Consider the following 21693-nt stretch of genomic DNA (forward strand, 5'->3'; position numbering starts at 1 on the left):
CTGCAATAATGCTTGTTCAGGTGCTGAGAGGCACTAAACTAAACCACTCTGGCTGCTACTGGGACTCCCACTGCAGCTCCAGATGAGTCGGACCTCCAACTAACACAGTCTAGAGCTCATACATTGTTACCATTGGGGAACAATAAAAGTGCTCAGGGGGCACATCAGGTTAAACAGTGGGAATGCAGCATGGGAGACACTCTGGTGTTTCTAACCTGATCCCCAGAGGTTCATATCAAAACATGAAGCCGAGCTGAGAAGACAAAATTCAGTGTATTTTTTTACTTGGACCACCAGAGGGCAGTGCAAGCCAGAAAAAGTGGCTCTAGCTTTCAGCAGAGGAGAGAGATCATTAATTGAGTGGGCAATTCTCAAGTCTTTGGCAAACAGAATTTTGATCTCTTCAGCTTACCTTCCTTTATTTTCCAGAATCAATTTATGCAAAAAAATAAAATAAAAATAAAAAATAAGCAGGCTGTAATCAGTAATGGGGATGATCAGTTGTCGTAACAAAATATAGACAAAACTCTCTCATAAGTAGGGTAGGCTGGAGGAACTGTCCTGAGACTCTTTTCTCCCTCCCTCCTCCAGGCAAAAAGAGGGGAAGGGATTTCTATAGCTTTCCACCAGTATACCCCTCACAGAAATGCATAGGCCTGCAGTGTGGACCATTTGCCTCTGCAGAGGCAGCATTTGGGAGAAAAGTGCTACAGCACAGACATCCTCTGTCATAGAGTCAGCTGCTTTTTGGCCTTCTCTAGATACTATCTGCTTGTGCACACACCACTGTTGGCTGCCTTTTTACACCAAACAGGTGATGGGACATTGTACAGTTACCCTGAAGGTTTCTTCTAGATTGGTGTAATGAAGGCATCCAAACCACACCCTAGTCAATCAAGTGACTGAATAGATACAGCTTGTGGTCCTCTTCTCTACTGGTGCTTTACCAGCCATGTTCCAGTTTGTGCTAGGCCTAATCAGTATGGGACTTCACCCTTTTATTTTTTACTCTACCTCATCCGTCCTTGGATTGTTTTGGTTTCAGCTACAGGACAGAATTGGGGAGCAGTCTTACAGTACAGAACCTAGTACTGAAACTTAGGTCACGTGATCCCTGCCTTTCTGGGTGATATGAGGAGATTACACACTGTTGGATGCCTTTGTCACACCAAAACAGAAGGAATTCTCATCATAATGTTCCGTTCTCTCTATGTGTTGTGTCTTTGACCTGTAATAGCTTGAATAGCATAATATGCTAAATAATAAATAAACCAACTTTTTCTCCATAGCCCGACAGGCTAAAAGAGTTGGGATTAACACCACGATTACCTGAAGAGAGAATACCACCAGAAAGACCAAGACCAGCATTTCAAACTCCTACACCTGGACCCACCTCTATATCTGCACCTCCCATCTCACCAGTGAATGAACCTTTTCACAGAGGATTGTCCACTGCTCTCGGAGAAATGCTGGCTCCCAGGTAACTTTGTATAGTGTTCCCTTTGTAGTTGGGTGATGTTTGGGTAGACGTAAGCTATACAAGTCTATGGCCATATTTGGACATACAAGTCTTGCTTAATTAACTAAGATAGACATGACCCTTCTGCCCATGTGTTCTGTCCTCACCCCCCCTTCTGTTTTCCTTCCTCAGCATATTACAAAGCAACCTAGGAAGTCTTTCATTAACCATAAGTTTTTATTGCATGCAGGAAAGCCCTTCTTTCAGTCCCACCTTCTTCACAGGCATGCTTGGTGGGAACATGGGAGAGGGCCTTCTTGGTGGCTGCTCCAGTGCTCTGGAACTCTCTTCCCGGGGAAGCTAGGCTGGCTCCCTCCTTGATGGGCTTCCGGAAGCAGGCTAAAACTTTTTTGTTCAAGCAGGCCTTTGGAGAATAATCCAGCCTTCCATCTATGTTAATGTCTTATAATTTTGTTGTGTATTTTTTAATTGTTTATGCTTTTGTTTCCCTCCCCGCCCCCTGTATATTTTAAACTTTGTAAGGCCGCCTTGAGGCCCAGCATTGGGCAAAAGGTGGGATACAAATAAATATAATAATAATAATAATAACTAGGAAACACTGAAAATACAGTTTGATTATGTTTTTAGATCCTGACTTGTTCCAAACTTGGTCACCAGTTTCCTAGTTTGAGTGTAATGGGCAACTGTGGTTAATGGAACAATTCCTGCAGTGATTGTGGCATGCTGAGAAGGGAAGCAGTGGCAGGAGGATGGAGTGCACAAGAGCTCAAGCTTACCTCATACCTTGGCTTATTAAGCCAAGTTTTGTACATCTGAACTAAACCATTATGGTTACCTTACAATTGCCGTGAAAAGCAAGCTCTGTTGGATATCCTGTTATTCTCATCCATTGCATAGTTAGTTACCTGATGACTTTTGGTGCTGTCTATTAACTTATTTATAACTATATGCACACATACATAAACGCATATTTTTGTTGTTTTTGTTTTGATTTAGAATTGCACCTTTACCACCACCACTACCACCACCAATTTTGGCTGACAACTATAGAACTCCTTATGATGATGCATACTATTTCTATGGTGCCAGAAATCCTTTGGATCCTAGCCTTGCATACTGTAAGTTTATTGGTTGATATAAATATTTTAACAAATAATCTAGAGGAATACACTTTCTGGAGGTTGTTCTCATGTCAAAATAAACAGCTTGCTTTTTTAAAAAAATAGATGTTACTGAACCTAGGGATGGAGAAGAATTGTAGAAAGTGGGGGGGATGAAGTGGTCAGAAACGCCCAACCCCTTCCAAATGTTGTTTCTTTTCCTAATGATTTGGTGCCAACCCTCTCATCTGACTGTTTTTCTCTCACCGTCCTTAATTCACACTTTTATAATCTTACTACATTTTGAATGAGTGGGAGAAGGGAAAATAGCAACTGAGATGAAAGTCAAAGGCTGCTTCTAAACTCTTTCTGCATTTGAAATTCTTCCTGCCGACATGCACTCTAGGAAGTATCATGTGTGGTTGTTTTCTTTTTTAATTCCCCTTGATTCATTGACCCAGAGGAATTAGACAAACTCTAGTGCATAGAGTAACCAACACCAGCAGGGTTTTTAGGCAGGCTCAAAAGGTTTTGTTGCAGAAGGAAGGACATTTCCAGGAAGAGCTTGGTTTTTGCAAGCTCCATTAACTACTGTTTCCACCCCAACTTTTAAGCTGAGAAAAGAATGGGGGAAGGCAACTGGCACACAAGATTGTTGCCGATGGTAGAGAAGCTCTCCTGGGTTTGGTCTTTCCAAGAATTCTCAGGAAAAGCCTAAACCTTTCCTGAGAATTTTCAAAAATGTCTTGGTAAGACATTCCAATTTAAGATGGGCCAGTTTTATCCATTAGTAAATTAAAATCCTGGAAACATAGGGATCCAGATTTTCCGTGAAAGAAACTCTGAGCTTAGAATTTTTACCCTTACACTGTTGAATATAGATTTTTTAAATAATAATAATAATAATCTGAGAACTGACCCAATTAATTTTATGCTTTGAAGTTGCAATATAAAGGGACCTCCAAAAGCTCTTAAGGCTGCAGTACTTTACATAGTTTATCCAGCCTAATCTTAGTCAAACTTCTGAGTAAACATGCCTAGGATTATGCCTTAATAACAGACAAATGTTATTCATTATTTCAAATTTGTCCCATCCTTCCTTCAAGTAGCTCATTACAATATACCACGTTCGCCCTCCCCCATTTTCCCTCACAGCATTTCTGCAGGGTAGGTCTTGCTGCCCTGTAAGCTTCATCACTGAATCTGGATTTGAATCTGGGTCTCCCCCTCCACCTTAGTCCCGCACTCCAACCTCTACATCACAATATTTCATCCAGAGCTCCAATGCCATGGTGTCTTGGTCTTTGCTTCATCTTTTTCCAAAAGGAGATATGCTCATGTGCATGCTTAACAAACCCCTCCCTTTCCACTGTATTTTCCTCTCCTGAAGCTGCTTTGCTTTTACCCTGCTTTTTTTTTTTTTTTTTTACAAAAGGCACTGGGCCTCTGCTACCACTATTTCCATCGAACCTAAGTAAGCCTGTGATTTATAAGCATGCTGACTTTATTTACATATAGCAATACATATATTTCTTCAGACAGAAAGACCTCTGGTGCAGAATCTTGAAAAGTATGGGTTATGTTATTGACGCTGATTGAGAAAGAGCTCTCAATGTGTGTATATTCACACATGTACACACCCCTGAGATAGATGCTCTGTCTTTATTAGGGTGTTTTGGGGTGGGTGGGTGGCCTCTTAGTGTTTTTTTTAAAAAAGATTGTATTTCTGCAACTCTCAGGGTTCCTCCAAGCATGCTGGTATCTTTCTTGTTTCTTAGTGTCTCCATTTTGGCTGTGATCCTGGTGTCATTCACTAACTGAGTTTGCTGTTTATATGTTTGTTAACATTTGTCCTTGCCTTGGCTCAGTTTCTTTGTAGATTCATCTTATATTTGTCATCCCAGATAATGACATCTTGGCTGTTTTCACACAATTATGGAGGGAAAATAAACTATGGTGGTTTATTTTCCTCCCCACGTGTGCTAGTCACGAGCTGCCTAATTAGCAAAAATACCCTTTCTGGGCATGGGTTGTTGTGACATCCGAACCCAGCAAGAGTGGATGGCTGTGGTGGTTTACAAACCACCCTGAAATCATAGAAGAAGCTATGGGTTTCGGGGTAGTTGGTAAACCTCCCCAGCCAGCCACTCTCACCAAGTTTGGATGGCACTACAGCAGACGCCCGGAGAGGGTTATTATGCTCATTAGGCATCTCGTAACTGGTACGCTGGGGAGGGAAGATAAGTCACGTGATCGTACAAGCCGGCTCTGTATGTTGCCATAAATCCTAAGTGTTAACTTTCCTTGATTTAGATGGCCCAGGCACGATGGGGGCCCAGGCTTCATCTGCACCTCCACCTGTTGATACTGTTCAAAGACCTCCTGCTGCAACCATGTAAGTACTGCTAAGTTTAGCTTAGTATTGTTTAGTTATGTATTTGGGAATATGATTATGAGATTGAACAGTGGAAAAATTGCCAGCTTTCTGAACATAATGGCACATTTTAAAAACAAGTTTCTGTTTGGAAGTTGACAGACTGTATAAGGGAAATTTAGGAAAGTCTCCCATGGAAACATATTTTGGTTAAAACCTTATTTAGGTTTTGTTTAAAATTGTATTGCATCTTTTACTCTTTTGAATGCAGCTGTAAAATTGGAGCAAGAATTACAGATGATAGACCAAGAGGTTTTGGAATATTTCCCGAAGAAAAACCAAAAACCACAAGACAAGCTACTGTAGCTTATCAACAAGAATTACAACAGCAGGTGGGAAGCAGTTTTTTTCTGAGGGGGGGAATGGCTTTTGTACTCTGAACATGGGTTATGCTTTATTTTAAGTGATTTCTGAGACGAAAGGAAGAGCTTTTAAGAATACGTTTTCTTTTCTGTTACGTATTGTCCCCTAATTAATAGTTTTTTTCTGTTGAACGTTTCTACTCTAAATGGTTTCGTCTGTGTATCTTCTAGTAAGGAATAATGGCTTGAAATGCATCATGTATTCTTAGTCTTTAAAATGTGTGCTTTATTTATATTGTGTAGTATTAATTTAATTGGAGTGCTGCATGATGTGAGATCAGTATCTTTGTCATTTTATGAACACTTCTTGAATTATTATCTAAAAATAGAATTTTAAAAAACATACATGCTGTTTTTTAAACAATGGACTTGATCCTGTCCATGTTGGGCACATAACCTACAGATGGAAGAATCTCTTTAGGGCATAAGAGAATCCCATTCCCCCCATGTGGGAAACTCCTTGCAAGGTTATTAGGGGCACTGGAACCTTGTACATGCCCTGCGTATTGCTACCCAGCCCTTAACTCCCTAATGTTTGGTCAAGGAACAAGGGCGCCTGACTTTCCATAGATGGGGATGTGGGATGCATCTACCGACTTTGAATTTCCCATTTTCCCTTCCAGAATATTTCCTAAAGTTGAGCAAGAGAGCTAAAACATTTTTATCAGCTCTTATTTTTTCTGTGATATAAGTTATCTGGGCCTTGTGATAATTAAACATCTGTTCCTTTGGCATTTTTTTAGAAGCTGCTTTGGTAAGAGATATGTAGAATACTAAAGATGTATTTTAAAACACTTTTTAAGTAATACAGTATATTTTTTATAACCATCACCCCTGTGGTGAAGTTTTGGCAATATTTACTGCACAAAAATACATATGTTTCCCAGGCAGAAGCCATCATTGATCATATTCTTCCAGGACATTTAAAAATCTCTATGCTGCTAAATAACAAGATGCACAGTGCAATCCTAAACAAGTCTATTCAAAAGTAAGTGCCACTGAGTTCAACAGTGCTTGCTTCCAGGTACATAAGTATAGGATTGCAGCTGCAATATCTTAAACCTGCCATTGATGCAAAATCAACTCCCTATACTAGGAATTAAACTTTTAATTTGAAATGCTTTTAATATCTTTCTCTGGGTGTTATGTATATTATAAACAGATGTGGCATGTCTGTGTCTTTTTATATAACTGATCTATGTATTGCTGCTTATTCTCTCCTCTCTGAAAGTATAGAAAGACTAAGGCAGTTTTGTGTAACTGAATCAATATAACGATCACGGGAAGAACGTATAATAAATCACTGCTTGAACCAGTTCAACCTTACTATTAATTTAAAACAGGTTTCCCCAATTTAAAACATACTTCTATTAACAATATATGTATCTGGATGGTTTTCTTTGTCAGATAAGGGAAAGAGAAGAACGTCGCAGGCAAGAAAAGGAGGAAAAGGAACGGTATGAAGCCAAGTTAGAAGCTGAAATGAGAAATTACAATCCTTGGGGAAAAGGAGGTGGAGGTGCTCCTCTCAGAGATAAAAAAGGAAATCTCATAAGTATGTTTGACTATTGGGGGATCTTTCTCTTATCTTTCTTTACAGTTCTTTATATGTGTTCGGGAATAAATAACAGCTCATAGAGTTAAATGGATGTACTACAGCGAATTTACAGCATAGAAGACATTTGTTCTGGTTATTTAAGACAATCAGTCCGTAACTTCCTTTTTTTCAGTGGGAATTACTTCTATAAAAAATGAATTTCAAGGAAACCGCTGGCAAAATTCAGCAAAAGGTGGCACCAAGAGGGAATGTGTACAGTAAATAAAATGGGAGAGAGGATACTATGACACACTAAGGATAGGTTGTGCGAAGAAATATCTATGTGCTGTTTGTTACATATTCTCAGTAATGTGTCAATTGAGCATTACAACCTTTTCATGTGAAAGTTTAAAGTCTCTCCTGTTAGAATTTATATTCTGTTGATTTTTAAAAACCAATAATTAAATGCAACAAATAAAAACTGCTATCGAAAGAAGCTGCATGTGTGCCATGGGGGGAACTACATGTTTCTTTGAACTTCTGCTGCCGAAGAGGCAAACTGCTGTTATATTTAAAAAGCACCTTTTCTTTTTGACAAAGTAGCTCTAATTTTTTTTTAAAAAAAAATCAAATATCTGCTATAAATGTAAAATCTTCTCTCCCCACATGTGTAGCTTATATGAATCATAGCACTGGTTTGTTAAACATGTCAAAAAGTGTACCTAGATAAATGAATTCCCCATTTTCCTCCAGAGCAGGTTTTCAGGGTGTAGAGGTTGCAGTTGCGTCAGTGGAAATGCTTCACTGGATCAAAATCCTTCCATGGACAGAAGGAGCCCTTCCGTCCATGGAGGCAGATCCTGAATCCAACCCCCTGTATATACATTATAAAAATCCATAACTTACATGTAAAGAGATGATAAAGCTGGAGACAATCTTTTAATACTGATAACTAGGCAAATAGTAGATAATCGCATTATAACAACACATTAGAGTACTGAGAAGTAAGAAGTCCTTCCACTTATCGCTAAAACCCAATGTTAATATCTTGTTTTGAGTTTATTAAAAAAAAGTAAGAAGGGTTTATAACAGAACGCTGCTTGGATTTTTAGTGCGCTTTTAGATAAGGCGTACACTATACGGAACATGTAACACTATATTACATTTGTGTGACCTCTTTGCTGTTGATCTGAAGAAACATTTCTTGCCTTGAAACTCTCATCACAAACATGCCTCTTGTTGGAAGAAAATATTATAAACGGCTGTTTCCCCCTTTTCTTCAGCTGATTTGAAAATGATGCACAAGCAAAATGAAGATGCATATCATAATCCAGAGGCACGAGTACATGAAGATAAAAGGGCTATAGTATCTGTTGATCTAAGTTTGGCCTCCCCAAGACTTGAGAATACAGATGAATCTACAAATAAAATAGCAGGTTTAAATAATACCATGTTTTCAGTTGTAAATGTGTGTTGTGTTGCTGGTCATAATTGTTGTACATTCTTCCTATGCTGTACTTTCCACTGAAGGCAGTCTTTTTTCCTTTTCTTTCAATCCTCTTAAACTGTTAGGTGGTAGTATTAGACACTGACTAGTGGTTTTAGTCAATGAAATGAAAAAATGGATCTTGTTATGAGTGCCAAACATTTTCAAGAAATGATTTGGGAATGTGATCATTTAATTATATCTCAATATCTATGTATGTGACTGCAACCATAAATAGTATTCTTTCTAGCATAATCCAGAGAACTAGTGCAAAGTACTTTGGTAGTGACAGATATCTCCATATAATGTGTGCAGAATTCTATGGCTATTTCTATTCACTAGTGAATCACATTAAAAACCATCTCTGGAACAGTAATCAGACACAGGATTATCTATCAGGCTACAAAAACATGGAATTTGACACGGTATATAAAAAAGGAAATGCATTTTTGGTTTTTAGAAAAGAAACTCCAGCAAAATGTCCTCAAGCTAACCATTAGATTTGCTTGTTTTAGCAAATAAATTTTGTTAAACTATATTATTAGATTGGACTTGGAAATGCTGGAGGCAGACCTTTCTTTAGATCTTTCTATTGATTCTAGCATTTTCAGAATTCTAATCAAATTATTTTCTTAATTTACAAATGACTTTATAGAAAACAAGTAAGGGGAAATTTAGAAATCAGACTCTGAAATTAAGTATGTGGATGATGTTGCCGATGATTTCTTTCCTGCACAGCTTTTCAATAGTGATTTTAAAGTATTTAATACACTCAAATACATGTCAAGCCTTTGAAGAAACACAAAACACCTTCGGCACAATCTAGACCACCATGTGTCCAGCACTTGAACCCAGAAAATTCTCATGAGCCAAAAAGATCCTTGTTTTTCCCTTGCCCCCCCTCCCCCCGGGCCTACATGTGCACATTTCCCATATCTCCATCCAGTCTTTCTCTCCCCTCATGCCCCAGGGCAAATTAGTTATGCTTTGATGGAGAATATTAAGTGTTCACTGATCTCTCATTCCTTCAGTGTCCTGTTCCACTGCCTGGTGTGTGCTCTGCACATGTGTAGGGACAGAGATGAGAGAATACAGTTCTTTCAAGTCTATGGATTCAGCTGACTGGATTGTGCCTTCACATTCTTTGTAAACTAGGCGAATCCAAGTGTTTGTGTTTGTGTATGTGTTGTGTTTTAGGTTTTGCTGTTTTTAGGCTATAGCAGTTGCTGAATAATTTTGGTTGGTGCTTCACATGTCAATGGAATGTTCACATCACTGCAAGTACATTGAATAATGAAACCAGCATTACAGCATTCTACGGAACTTGATACCAAACATCAGTTTGGAAGCCTTTGTGAAAGGACAATTTACCAATGCTTGAAAATCCTTTTTTTTAAAACTAGGTTTTACATATACACAAACATCCCCATATGCTCGTGGTAACGTTTTTGGTGAGGCCCCAACACCGGAGCAGCTTAGGCGACAAGAATCATACAAGAACTTCCTTCGTTTTCAGGTGAGTATGTCTAACAATCTTAAATGATGCAAACAGTCTTTCTGACTTTAGCAAGTTTTTATTTATTATTATTATATTTATTTATTTATTTATTTATTTATTTATTGCATTTTTATACTGCCCAATAGCCGAAGCTCCCTGGTCAAATATAGCTGTTAAGGCATTTTTGAAGCTTGTGGTTTCTAACAGAAACATGCATTTTCATATAATATTCTTTATAATAATAGCCAACTTATTTTCCAAGATTTGTATGGAACCAACAGCACCATCCACACACAAGAGGCAGCATAAAATTCTCTTCGGTCTGCAGAAATATGTTTGTGTATCTTTGTTGCATAACACTCTAATTTTCTTATTAGTTTCCGAAAGATGGGCAATGTTAATTAAGACCTGCTGGACAAACTGCACTTAACTATATAAGAAAATTCATTAGCCCTTCAGCAAATGTTAAAACTTGTAGTGCAGCCTATTACATTTCTACAGTAGATATTTCATTTGAAATGGAATGGTCTTTAGAGGAAAGTAAACCAGAGGCTACTTGCTTTTGTTCTTTTACATCTAGTTGTCATCCCCCATCAAGTTACTGTATGGAATGTGTAAGGCCTCATGTTGGATGTATGGGAGGTATCAAGGCATTCTCTGGTGAGGAAGAAGATTAAAAACAGAACATTGTGACAGTAGAAGGATTTCCTTTATCAGTACACTGAGACCTCAGTGCTTGTATTAATTAACAGTGATGATACAGATCTTAAGCTAGTTTTTAGAATCCCCCTTGGTCTAAAAGGCTTGAATATTCGTCTTGACTGGGTTCGGATGACACAATAACCAACGGTGGGTTAAATAGTCAACCATTGTTTATTGTGACATCTATCAGGACTTTTTCACACCACGGTTGGTTATTCAACTGAAATAGCGAATATCCAACGCTCTGCAGAGTTGATTATTTGAACAACTGTTGGTTATCATGTTGTGTGTCGAACACAGTTGGTTATTTTCGGTGACTACAGAGTCCCCTGGCAAGAGTGACCAAAGCAGCAGCTGCTGCTAAAGTCCAGCTGGCAGAACTCACAATGGCTGATGGGATAACAGTGGGAGTATTGGGGGGGAGGGGGATGTGTCAATCAAACATACTGTTGACTAGTAATCAACTCAACGCTGCCCTTAATCCACACCACGTTTGGTTATAATCATGTCATGTGGTAAGTGCCCCCTCAATAATCAACTATGGAATTGACTATTAACCACCGTTGACAATTGTGGGTATTTTCTTTCCAGATAGAGGAGAAAAGAAAGAGAGAAGAAGAAGAGCGTGAAAAACTAAGACTTGAAGAAGAAAGGGAAGAAAGAAGGCTAGCAGAGCAGAGGGCTAGAATACAGAGAGAATTTGATGAAGAATTGGAAAGGAAAAGAAGGAAAGAGGAAGAGGTATGGTATTTAACGTATATATTTCATAGATTTCTGCCTTAAAGAGAATCTTGCACCTGTTGTTGTTTTTCCTTTTTTGCCCTAGAAATGGAGGATTAAATTCATTTAATAAAATATATTGGAAGACTAAGCATAGCAGTTATAATACTAAAAAATTAGAATTGTCAAAAGCCAACTTAATTGTACACCAGATTCTAACTTCCTTCAAGTGTACTTGTTATCTATCTAGTGAGTGAGTAGATTGTATTTGTTTATTCACCACTCCAACTTTATTTTAATCCTACCAATAGATAAAATAATTTTATGTCTCTATACCCATGTATACTTACTTGGAAGTAAGGCTGCTGTATTTTTGCTGAGGAATATTTCTAAGTATGTTGTCCTGTTCCTTAGGATGCTTTCTCTTCTGAGGATACTGATATGGGTATGTCAGTCCTACGGATGGATGTGTTTTCCCATTCTCTGTGTTATCAAAGAAAGCTTTGCAGATGCATCGCTATTGCAATTATATAATTGCTCTTGATACTTAAGTGAAAGAGGAAATCTATATCTCCAACATTTGTTGAATTGTGATCAAAGTTTGTCAAAAGTACTTTTTCGTCTTACATCATCAATCTTTTATCTTTTTGTAGCAAAGATTAAAAAATGAAGAACTATATCGATTAGCTGAAGAAAGGAAAAAAGAGGCAGAGAGAAAAAGAATAGAGGAAGAAGAAAGACAGTATAAGCAGAACAGTGAAACTGAAAAACATATAATAATTGAAGAAGAAAAGGTAATCTTTTTTTAAACCTGTTTCTTGAATTATGAAGGAGTGTCACCTATTTTTCCATCTTACTCCTGCCCTGACCCACCTCCAAAAATTGGCATCAGGAGACTAGAAGTGGCTTTTTGAGGGGTGGGTGAATCCCTGTTATTATTACTATTACTGCAAGACAAATTGTGCTGATATTAGGAAATCACAAACAGTTCTTTAGAGACAACTTGGAGCCTCTAAACACATGGTGGAATTTTAAAATGGTAGTAATTATGGAGAAAAAAATAGGTTTTAAAGGCACAGTTAGTGGAAATCTTTCCATCTCCATTTGAAAATATGCATATGTTTGTTCTGAAGACAAAATGAAAGCCTGCCCTTTAAAAGGTAAACATGTCAAAACTGATCTATACTGTGTATAATCTGACAATTTGCCATTCCTTAGCCCATATATTCTATCCCACCATCTAGGACAAGTTGTAATGAACTGTTTCCTCTTCCTCACGCTGCTTAATGCACATTCAAGAGGGGTGAGAATTCAGATAGCTTCCGTAGCCATCTCAAAAGCCTCATCCGCTCTTAACCCTGGGTTTGCTAACTGAACGCCCAAGCAGGCCTTTGTCGCTGCCTGTTTGTTGGGAAGATTGCCGCTATGGCCCATCCTGCCCTTGTGACCATATTCTGGATGCAGCTTAACCATTAAGGCAGAGCAGTTTCACATGTTAAAAGAAAAACGGGTGGTTTGTTTTCTTTGAATGTTGTCTGTGTCTTTTCTGTAACATTTGAATGATTTTATTTACACTAAATGCGCATTTGGGAAATGCCACTGTTCAAAGTTTCTAGATGCCGAGTTAGGACATGTTTAGCTGTAGTGTGTGAAGCAAGCGCCAAAGTTCACAGCTACATTTTGGGGGGGCACTTTAAAGATGTGAGCAAACACTCATTCATCTACCCACTTAATTTCTTTGCTAGAGCTCCTATACACACAATTTGAAATGCTGTCAATATTCTGAACATAAATACAGCAAATCTTTATATGCCATCAGTAATAAATCTCTGGTATTGCCATTTTATATTAAGTGTAGTTAGCTAGGTAGGCGGAAGGCAGACAGCATGTTCATTCATTTGTATATGGTCTAGAAATACAGTTTTTAAAGCCATTGCAAGAAGAGTAGATGTGGGTGAAAATAAACATGGGCATGTGGTTAGGAAGTAGCTACCTTGAGGCTTGAAGCAGTCCTCCTGGTGTGTCTAAACTTAGGTGGGAAGGGAGGTGAGTAGAGCTATGGACTAAGAACATAAGAAGAGCCATGCTGGATCAGACCAAGGGCCCATCTAGTCCAGCACTCTGTTCACACAATGGCCAACCAGCCGTCAGCCAGGGAACAACAAAGCAGGACATGGTGCAACAGCAACCTCCCACCCATGTTCCCCAGCAACTGATGCACACAGGCTTACTGCCTCAAATACTGGAAATAGCACACAACCATCAGGCTATAGCCTTTGCCTCCAGGAATTTATCCAACCCCCTTTTAAAGCCATCCAAATTAGTGGCCATCGCTACATCTTTTGGTAGTGAGTTCCATAATCAAAATATGTGCTATGTGAAGAAGTATTTCCTTTTATTTGTCCTGAATCTCCCACCAATCAGCATTATGGGATGACCCTGGGTTCTAGTATTTTGAGAGAGGGAGAAAAAGTTCTTCCTATCCACATTCTCCATACCATGCATAATTTTGTACACCTCTATCATGTCTCCTGTTAGCCTCCTTTTTTCTAAGCTAAACAATCCCAGTTGTTGTAATCATCCCTCATAGGGGAGATGCTCCAGCCTCTTAATCATTTTAGTTGCCCTTTCTGCACTTTTTCCAGCTCTATGATATCCTTTTTTAGGTGTGGTGACCAGAACTGAATGTAGTTTTCTAAATGGTCGCACCATAGATTTGAATAAAGGCAGTATGGTACTAGCAGTTTTACTCTCAATTCCTTTTCTTATAATGCTTAACATGGAGTTTATCTTCCTTACAGTGGCTGCACACTGGGTGGACATTTTGATTGAGCTGTCCACCACAATCCCAAAATCTCTTTCTTGTTCAGTCACCACCAGTTCAGATCCCATTAGGTTATACTTGAAGTTGGGTTTTTTTGCCCCAATGTGCATCACCTTACACTTGCTTACATTGAACCGCATCTGCCATTTGGATGCCCACTCTCCCAGCTTGGAGAGATCCCTTTGGAGCTCTTCACAATCCCTTTGCATTTTAATAACCTTAAATAATTTGGTGTCATTGGCAAACTTGGCCACTTCACTGCTCACTCCTAATTCCAGATAATTTATGAACAAGTTTGAAAAGAATTGATCCCAATACCAATCCCTGTGGGACCCCACTATTTACTTCCCTCCATCGGGAGAATTGACCATTTATTCCTATATTTGCTTTCTGTTCTCTAAACAGTTACTGATCCATAAGAGGACCTATCCTCTTCTTCCATGACGGCTAAGTTTGTTCAGGAGTCTTTGGTGGGGAACTTTATCAAAAGCCTTTTGGAAGTCCAAGTAAACAATGTCCACCGGATCACCCCTGTTTACATGTTTGTTGACACTCTCAAAGAATTCTAGTAGATTAGTGAGACAGGACTTGCCTTTGCAGAAGCCGTGTTGATTCTTCTTCAGCAGGACCTGCCCTTCTATATGCTTACTAATTTTGTCTTTAATAATGCTTTCAACCAATTTATCTGGAACATATGTCAAGTTAACTGGCCTGTAATTTCTCAGATCCCCTCTGGATCCCTTTTTCAATAGCACATCTTGAGAAACCTTCCAAGCCTCCACTGACAAATGTCTTGGTTTATGTAGGTGACATCTAGTATCATACTGCTAGCATTTCATTTTTTTCTTATTTGTCCTGAATATTGATATGAAAACTAGCTTGCACTTTATTAAAATTAGAAGCAGTTAAACAAATTCGAACAAATACTTGTAAAACAATGTCTATTCCTTTTTAGAACTTCAATTTAAAAAATGTAGACACTGAAGAACCATGAGTTCCACACATGAATTTGAACCATGAGTTCTTCTAATGCAGCCTTCCTCAACCTGGGGCGCTCCAGATGTGTTGGACTACAACTCCCAGAATGCCCCAGCCAGCTGGCTGGGGCATTCTGGGAGATGCAGTCCAACACATCTGGAGCGCCCCAGGTTGAGGAAGGCTGTTCTAATGCTTCTGTGGTTAGGTGTGGAACTGTGAGGAGTGGGGGTGGGGAAGAGCAGGACCATCCTCAACAGACATAGTTTTCCAGAGGGTTCTACAGTACATCTGAACAAGGTATTCTGTGCCCAGACCTGGATGGACAGGTTTGTTGTCTGTAAATGACAGAAAAGGAAACTTACATTTCCTTTTACTAGCTGCTTTCATCTAATCCATGCTAAACCCAATTAACATCATTTTCTTTCTCAACTTAAGCAGTCTGTCCTGAGCAAAATTCTGTTTATCTAGCTATCGCATTAGAATGATCATACTACAGCGTAACATTTTTAACTCAATATCAATATTTTACTTTCCTGAATTTCAGTTTAGCAGACAAGCTCTTCAATGGTTGTATTAAAGCCCTGTGCAGAAGTGTATTTTACTTAATATAGGAGGGGTGGGGGAGATCAGAATCATGGTGGCAGGCCCTGCATGCCATGTGTTGGTCAGAATGTGTGCACAGTGGCCTATATAATCAGCACAACAGTAACATAGGGCGTGCAGAAGGCACCCTTGGGGTCTTTAAGTGAGGGCCACACTTTACATGACCTGACCAACACATGGAAGATAAGCACGAACTGGGAGTGGGGACTGCCACAGCAATCATGATTCCTCTTATTCCACCAGACCCCAACTGTAGCATACAAAACGAACATCTATGTGGGGCTAAAGATTAAACACCCCTTGTTTGAATTTGTAGGACATGTTGTAGTATGCGTCTGTGTTCAAAAAAACCAAAAGCTGGGTATATGTTAATTCTCTTAAATGTTACTGGTTTTTCATTTCATAATCTGAAACAGCCTTGTTCAGAAAGGTATATTTATTTATTTTTAATAAAATGGTAATAAATTCAGTAATGTTAAGGAGAAAATAAGCAAGAGCAACAGCCAAAACAATATTACAAGTGAAAACTTGTGTAAAAAGGATGACCATGAATTGATGTTACAGGTGTGGAGAAAACCTGTGTAAATTTTGTGCAAGACCTTCTGTATCATTTTCTTTTTTCTCTCCTGCACACGTAAATCCTAATTGCATATTCATTCACACACTAGGATACTCTTTCTCTCAGGCGCAGCCATGCATCTCCCTGAAAAACTCTTTGAAGTACTGCCTACTGTGCTGAACCTCTACCCTCCATTGGCAAATACCTTCAAATGTTCCTTTCTTCATAAGTTCCTAGACTAACATTTTTTAAAAAAGCTCTTAGCAGTTGAAAAGTTCACAAACCTTCCCAAACAAGTCTGCACAGCTGTGCCAATGGAGGTTCCAATCAACTGAAATTAGAGCTTTTATTGTTAATAACTACAGAGAATCAGAACATTACAATCTAGGTTTAACCAATTTCCCCCCTTTTCCTATTTTATATGATTGGCAAATCAATTGCTTTCCCCCCTCCATCTCTGTGCTTTCATTTGCTGTGATCCTCTCTTTGTAACCATAAATAAGTTCCTAAAAGATTTTAACTAAAGCTGGTTTTGGCTTTGGAAATAGATAAAACAACACATCTGTGTATTAAAATGTATTGTTACACTCCTGAACTCCACTTCTGAGAAGTCTCAAGGGTTCCAGCACTTACTCAGACTTCAGTTTCCAGAAAAGGAGGACACTGGAGACTTGGTGCGTTTTCTATCATCAACGGCTTATTTGCATTGAGCTTAAGATGAGGGTCCACAATATTACCGGTCTAACAGATCTTTGCTCTCCCTCAGCTATCTGAGGATTTACTGTAGAGAGCCAAAACCAGCCCTTTCTTCAGCCAGCCTGACTTCCTGCTACATACATAGGGCTCACTAGGTCCCTCCACTTGGCCTAGTAGAGCAAAAGATGACCATCTCAAGAATTAACATGCGCATGGGTGTGATCCTGAATCTCTTTGTAAGCAGAGACACTGAATTGTAAGGGAAACATGGAAGGCAATTTACGCTGATCTCAAACACATAACAATGAAACCTTTTTTTTTAAAGAAAAGCTTTTCTTTAAAGTAGAAACACATTTTGAGTTACTATTTTTAAAGATCAAATTTGTATCTCCCTTTGCTTTTCAGATATCTAGGCAGCCTTCTCCTCTTATTCCATCTCTTCAGAACAAACCATTAGTAAAAGAAGAAAGGACACTTTTGGTGGAGAGCCGTATGTCTTATTATACACATGTATGTTTGCTCATTACTCAAACATCAGTAAATTTCTGACACTAAGCTTCCTGACCCAAACCAACTTGTGTTCTATAGAAAATCGTTATTTTTTGGGGGTGGGAATATTAACATATTGTTTGATACCTAAATTCCTTGGAACTTTTGAATAACACTGTTGGTATCTTTTCTCATCTTATTGTTTATGTGTAGTCCTACATGGTTTTTTTTCCAAACTGCTCAGTTTTAGAGAAAATCTTGAAGATGTTACAATAGTGGATCCTATGGTTTCAGTCGTCACATAACCAGTACAAAGACTCCATCATTTACTGCATTTTCAAACATTAGTCTTTGAGGAACTGAATTGAAAGAATATGCCCTGTGTTCAGTAGACTCTACAGCAACCATAGTTTTGACCTGCAAATAATCTAACAGCGGAAGTGGAAGGCTGTGGATTCTGCTACATGTCGGACCTTTTCATCCAGCTGAGTTTTGCAGCGATCCTAATGTATAATGACTATAAGCAGTTGACACTGATTGCTAAAAGAAGTCAATCCTGCTTGGGTTATTAGTTACTTGAATCTTAATAAGTTTAAACTAAGATCCTAATCTCTAAAGCAGGGCTGGGCAAACTAGTGATCTGAAAAGGAGCAAGTTATAATTAGGCTCTCAAACTGCATGAAAATAAACTAAAACATGTTACCATTTTCCTCCCCCTCTATTGATGTGATTATTTTTGGTACATATCTATCTATCATTATTTTACTAGGATGTCCCTAGAGTTCAGTCTCCTCCGGTCCCAGCTAGAAGAAACCAGCTACGCGCATATGGTAAGAACCGCCCAGAGAGCTTTGGCTATTGGGCAGTATAAAAATGTAATAAATAAAATAAAATAAAGAAAGAAAGAAAAATGTAAAGAATGAGAATACCCAAAGTAGTCCAATGTGCTCCTGATGAAGAAACTTACTCCCCTGAAGTTCCTAAAGGAGGGAGCTAGCATTCTGTATCAAATCCTTTTCCCCCTACTGAATTGCAGAAGAAAGGAAAGATGTAATAAACGAGCTATCCGAGATGAGGAAGCAGCTCCGCAGTGAAGAGCGGCGACTACAGGAGCAGTTGTTGAAAGTATACAGTGATGATGACGACATGCCAGCAAAAGGGTGAGGATTTTGGTCTGCCCTAAAGCATTTGCTAAAGTACATAGTCTCTCTTTGGGCAAGTAATATGCAGTTGAAGAAATATTAAAAGATATCCATGTGGAATTAAAGATCCATAAAATGAAATGCTAATAAAAGGAGTTAAAAGGGGCTTTTGCTCTGCTACACTTCGTTGCCTTAAGCTTAAACACCTTCTGTAGATTATAGCCGGGTAGCCTTATCCTGGAACATCCTGAGACTGTTAAAGCACGAGAATATTGCGCATCAGTATGAAAATTGGGGAACTCTTTTTCCAATGCATACAGTTCTCACGGAACAACAACCCATGGATTGTCAGGGGTGCAAGTGCGGGAGCAAATCATGGTTTGCTGTTGTTCAACTCTACAAGAAACCAGAGTCCTAAGTTGGATGACGCTTCAAACAGCCCAGGAACGGTGCGTTCCTGGGTTGTTGATTAAAGCTGAACAACAGCAGAAGTAACAAGCAATGTTAGAAGCTTTGAGATTACTCCATGGGCCTAAGGGCCTGATGGTGATTTAACAAAAATGTCATTGTGCTTCCTCTCCCTTCAGTAAAACAGCAGTGGCAGTGGTTGTGGCTTCAGTGCAAGAGATTCTACTTGCACCTCGTTGTTATGATGGGCAGAGATGGGAGGAGAGTGGAGGGAAGTGTCCTTGAACAAACAGTGGTTGCTGTGTTGAGGAAGTGGCCGGTGTGCATCCCACTGCCTCTTTGCCACATGCTCCCTCTCTCTGAGGTGGTCAGCTATTCTGGCCTGCAACAGCATGGAAGACAGTAGCAGCCTCAATAGACTTGGCGGAAAGTATTGTTGGGGTAAAGTTTCTACCCGTTGAATTCTCCAAGGGAAGATTAGGAGAGGCTTGCTGGAACGTGGTCTGGTCTACTGGTGGTTTTGTTCTGTGTTCCTTCCTTTCGCCTTCGCCTCCCATGTGAGGGCACGCATGTGCAGTGTTTCCTCTTCATAGTGTTTGGGGATTTTGCCCCCCTTTGGGGCCTTTAAGGTGTTTTTGTACTTCCGCAAACTTTGGGGTTCCACCGAGCCTGCTGATACCTCCCCTCTCATGCATGGATGGACCCATTTTCACTACATATGCATAATCACCCAGCCCATGGAAATAGAAGTAATGATAGACAAGATCCTCTTAATGAATCTTTTAGAAATTTATAAAAGTAAGTTTTCAATTTCCCCTCTGTTGCTCCTGTTATTAGGTTTTCAACATTCTCAATTTGTCTGCAAAGTAGTTTGCAGGTCTTATAATGAAAATGAAGTTAAGCAAATTTTGGGATTGTCATGATGCATTAAAAGATTATTTGTAACTATAAAAATATTTTCTGTCAAAGACTGGCCCGTGGCTTATTTGCATTGTTAGAATACAGTCAATCAAGTTTATTATGGCAAACAGCCAGCATGTCATAACAAATGAACAATAAAATATAGTTAAAAACAACAACAGTAAAATAGAGTTAAAATTGAGAGATTAAAAATCAAAATTAACAAGCACCAACAGGAGAAACAGGAGAAACCCATCTGTAGAGTATTTATCAATATTAATTTATCACATCTCTATGACATTTATGTCTGCTGCGCAAAATCTAGCCACTTTAGCTGTGACCTGAAAGTTCAGGTCTGACAAGAGATACTCTAGGTAGAATTCATCTGGCCTACCTGGAATTTTTTGTATGAGTGGGATTATAAGAGAAGATTTAAGGTCTTGATAAAAATTATAATGAAGTAGGACATGACCCACTGTCTCTACTTCTCCCATCTCACACAGGCAAATCTGGTTGCTATAAGGGATCTTTTTTAATCTACCTTCCAACAGTGTGGACAGTAAAACATTAACTTTGGCTAGCATAAATGCCTTTCTAAGTTTGGGGATGGTCAGATTTATCAAATAGTTAGAAGGTGCTAATGACCCTCTATAAAATTGTTAGAATACATTTACCACAAAAACTTTACGTGGAAAACTGCCTTCATCTGCCCTGTATGCATGCGTGTTTACATACATGTACTTATTTATAAATAATACTTATATACTGCTTAATATAATATCTCTTAAGTAGTTTACATACAAAGTTCTATAAATACCAGATACTATAGAATAGGTATATAGTACAATAGTACAATTAAGTACTACCGTGGACCATGTTGGCTGTCCCTGATTTAGAGAATTATCTGAACATTTTATAACTAGTTAAATTTGGCTTCTGCATTTCTTCTTGTGTTGGTTTTATAGTGCTTACAGGAGTTGGAAAATTATTTATTTCATTTTAATCCTGAAATTGAAGGTCTCGCCAGCTGTTTAACTTTAATTTCCTTTTTTGTTTATAAATGAACGTACATATTTCTGAAACTCATTTTTTAAAAACTATAAATTTGATCATTTTTAGCAGGAGGAAAGATAAACATAACATGGATGTATTTGAGATGGCTAGACTTCGTATGCAAGCTCCAGTCAGGCGACCATCATCAAAGGAAGTTGCTGATCCTATCAACGTACAAAATATCCGTGAATTTAATGAACTTAAATACAAAGGTTGGTATTAAGTCTTGCTAACTTACGATCACTTCCTCAGCTTTAAAGGCGCAATTTTAAGTAACTGAAGCTGCTTAGACTATTATGTAACATACTTGCCATTAGTGTTTCGTTGTGTCTGTGACCTTCTATAAAATATTGTTTGGATCCTGCCTCTGATTGGTTCAAATTGCTGCTGCTAGAAACCTAATGTTAAAAGGATCTGTTTTAAAATAGCGCTGGCCCTGCAGGCTCGGCATGTTGGCTGCTGCGACACTTCTTTTGGCCAGTGGGGCTGGCCGAGGTAGGTGGAGTAGAACTGGAGGAGTAGCTGTCACTGCTGCCTCCACATGCTGCCATTGCAACCCCTGCACTGCCACTGCCAGGTTATAAAACAACAACGAGGGAGGGCTGGTTGACACAGTGGCAGCAGCAGCAGCAGCACGGGGAGCACACCCAGGTGGTGAGTGTGCAGGGGTTCCATGGGCAGCACTTTGGCAAAGGCATGCTGGAGGCTGGTGCAGGCCACGA

The 21693-nt window shown here is 39.0% G+C and overlaps 1 protein-coding gene across 7 annotated transcripts in view; it reads left to right on the forward strand.

Annotated features, from left to right (window-relative positions):
- The window catches only part of CSPP1 (centrosome and spindle pole associated protein 1), a 66409-nt gene that overhangs the window by 30983 nt on the left and 13733 nt on the right, over positions 1–21693 (forward strand). For 6 of the 7 annotated variants that reach the window (XR_010025671.1, XM_063130808.1, XM_063130810.1 and 3 more), the window contains 13 exons: positions 1290–1480; positions 2477–2598; positions 4894–4975; positions 5226–5346; positions 6784–6931; positions 8197–8349; positions 9803–9915; positions 11191–11340; positions 11973–12113; positions 17385–17489; positions 18238–18298; positions 18505–18628; positions 21038–21183. Coding sequence is in view for 6 of the 7 variants with exons in the window: in XM_063130808.1 (XP_062986878.1) it covers positions 1290–1480; positions 2477–2598; positions 4894–4975; positions 5226–5346; positions 6784–6931; positions 8197–8349; positions 9803–9915; positions 11191–11340; positions 11973–12113; positions 17385–17489; positions 18238–18298; positions 18505–18628; positions 21038–21183 (1657 nt within the window). In the remaining variant the exon portion in view is untranslated. The remainder of the gene's footprint in view (positions 1–1289; positions 1481–2476; positions 2599–4893; positions 4976–5225; positions 5347–6783; positions 6932–8196; positions 8350–9802; positions 9916–11190; positions 11341–11972; positions 12114–17384; positions 17490–18237; positions 18299–18504; positions 18629–21037; positions 21184–21693) is intronic. The other variant, XM_063130809.1, reaches the window with a different exon arrangement.

This window comes from Elgaria multicarinata, chromosome 7 (genome assembly GCF_023053635.1).
Source record: "Elgaria multicarinata webbii isolate HBS135686 ecotype San Diego chromosome 7, rElgMul1.1.pri, whole genome shotgun sequence".
Taxonomy (NCBI): domain Eukaryota; kingdom Metazoa; phylum Chordata; class Lepidosauria; order Squamata; family Anguidae; genus Elgaria; species Elgaria multicarinata.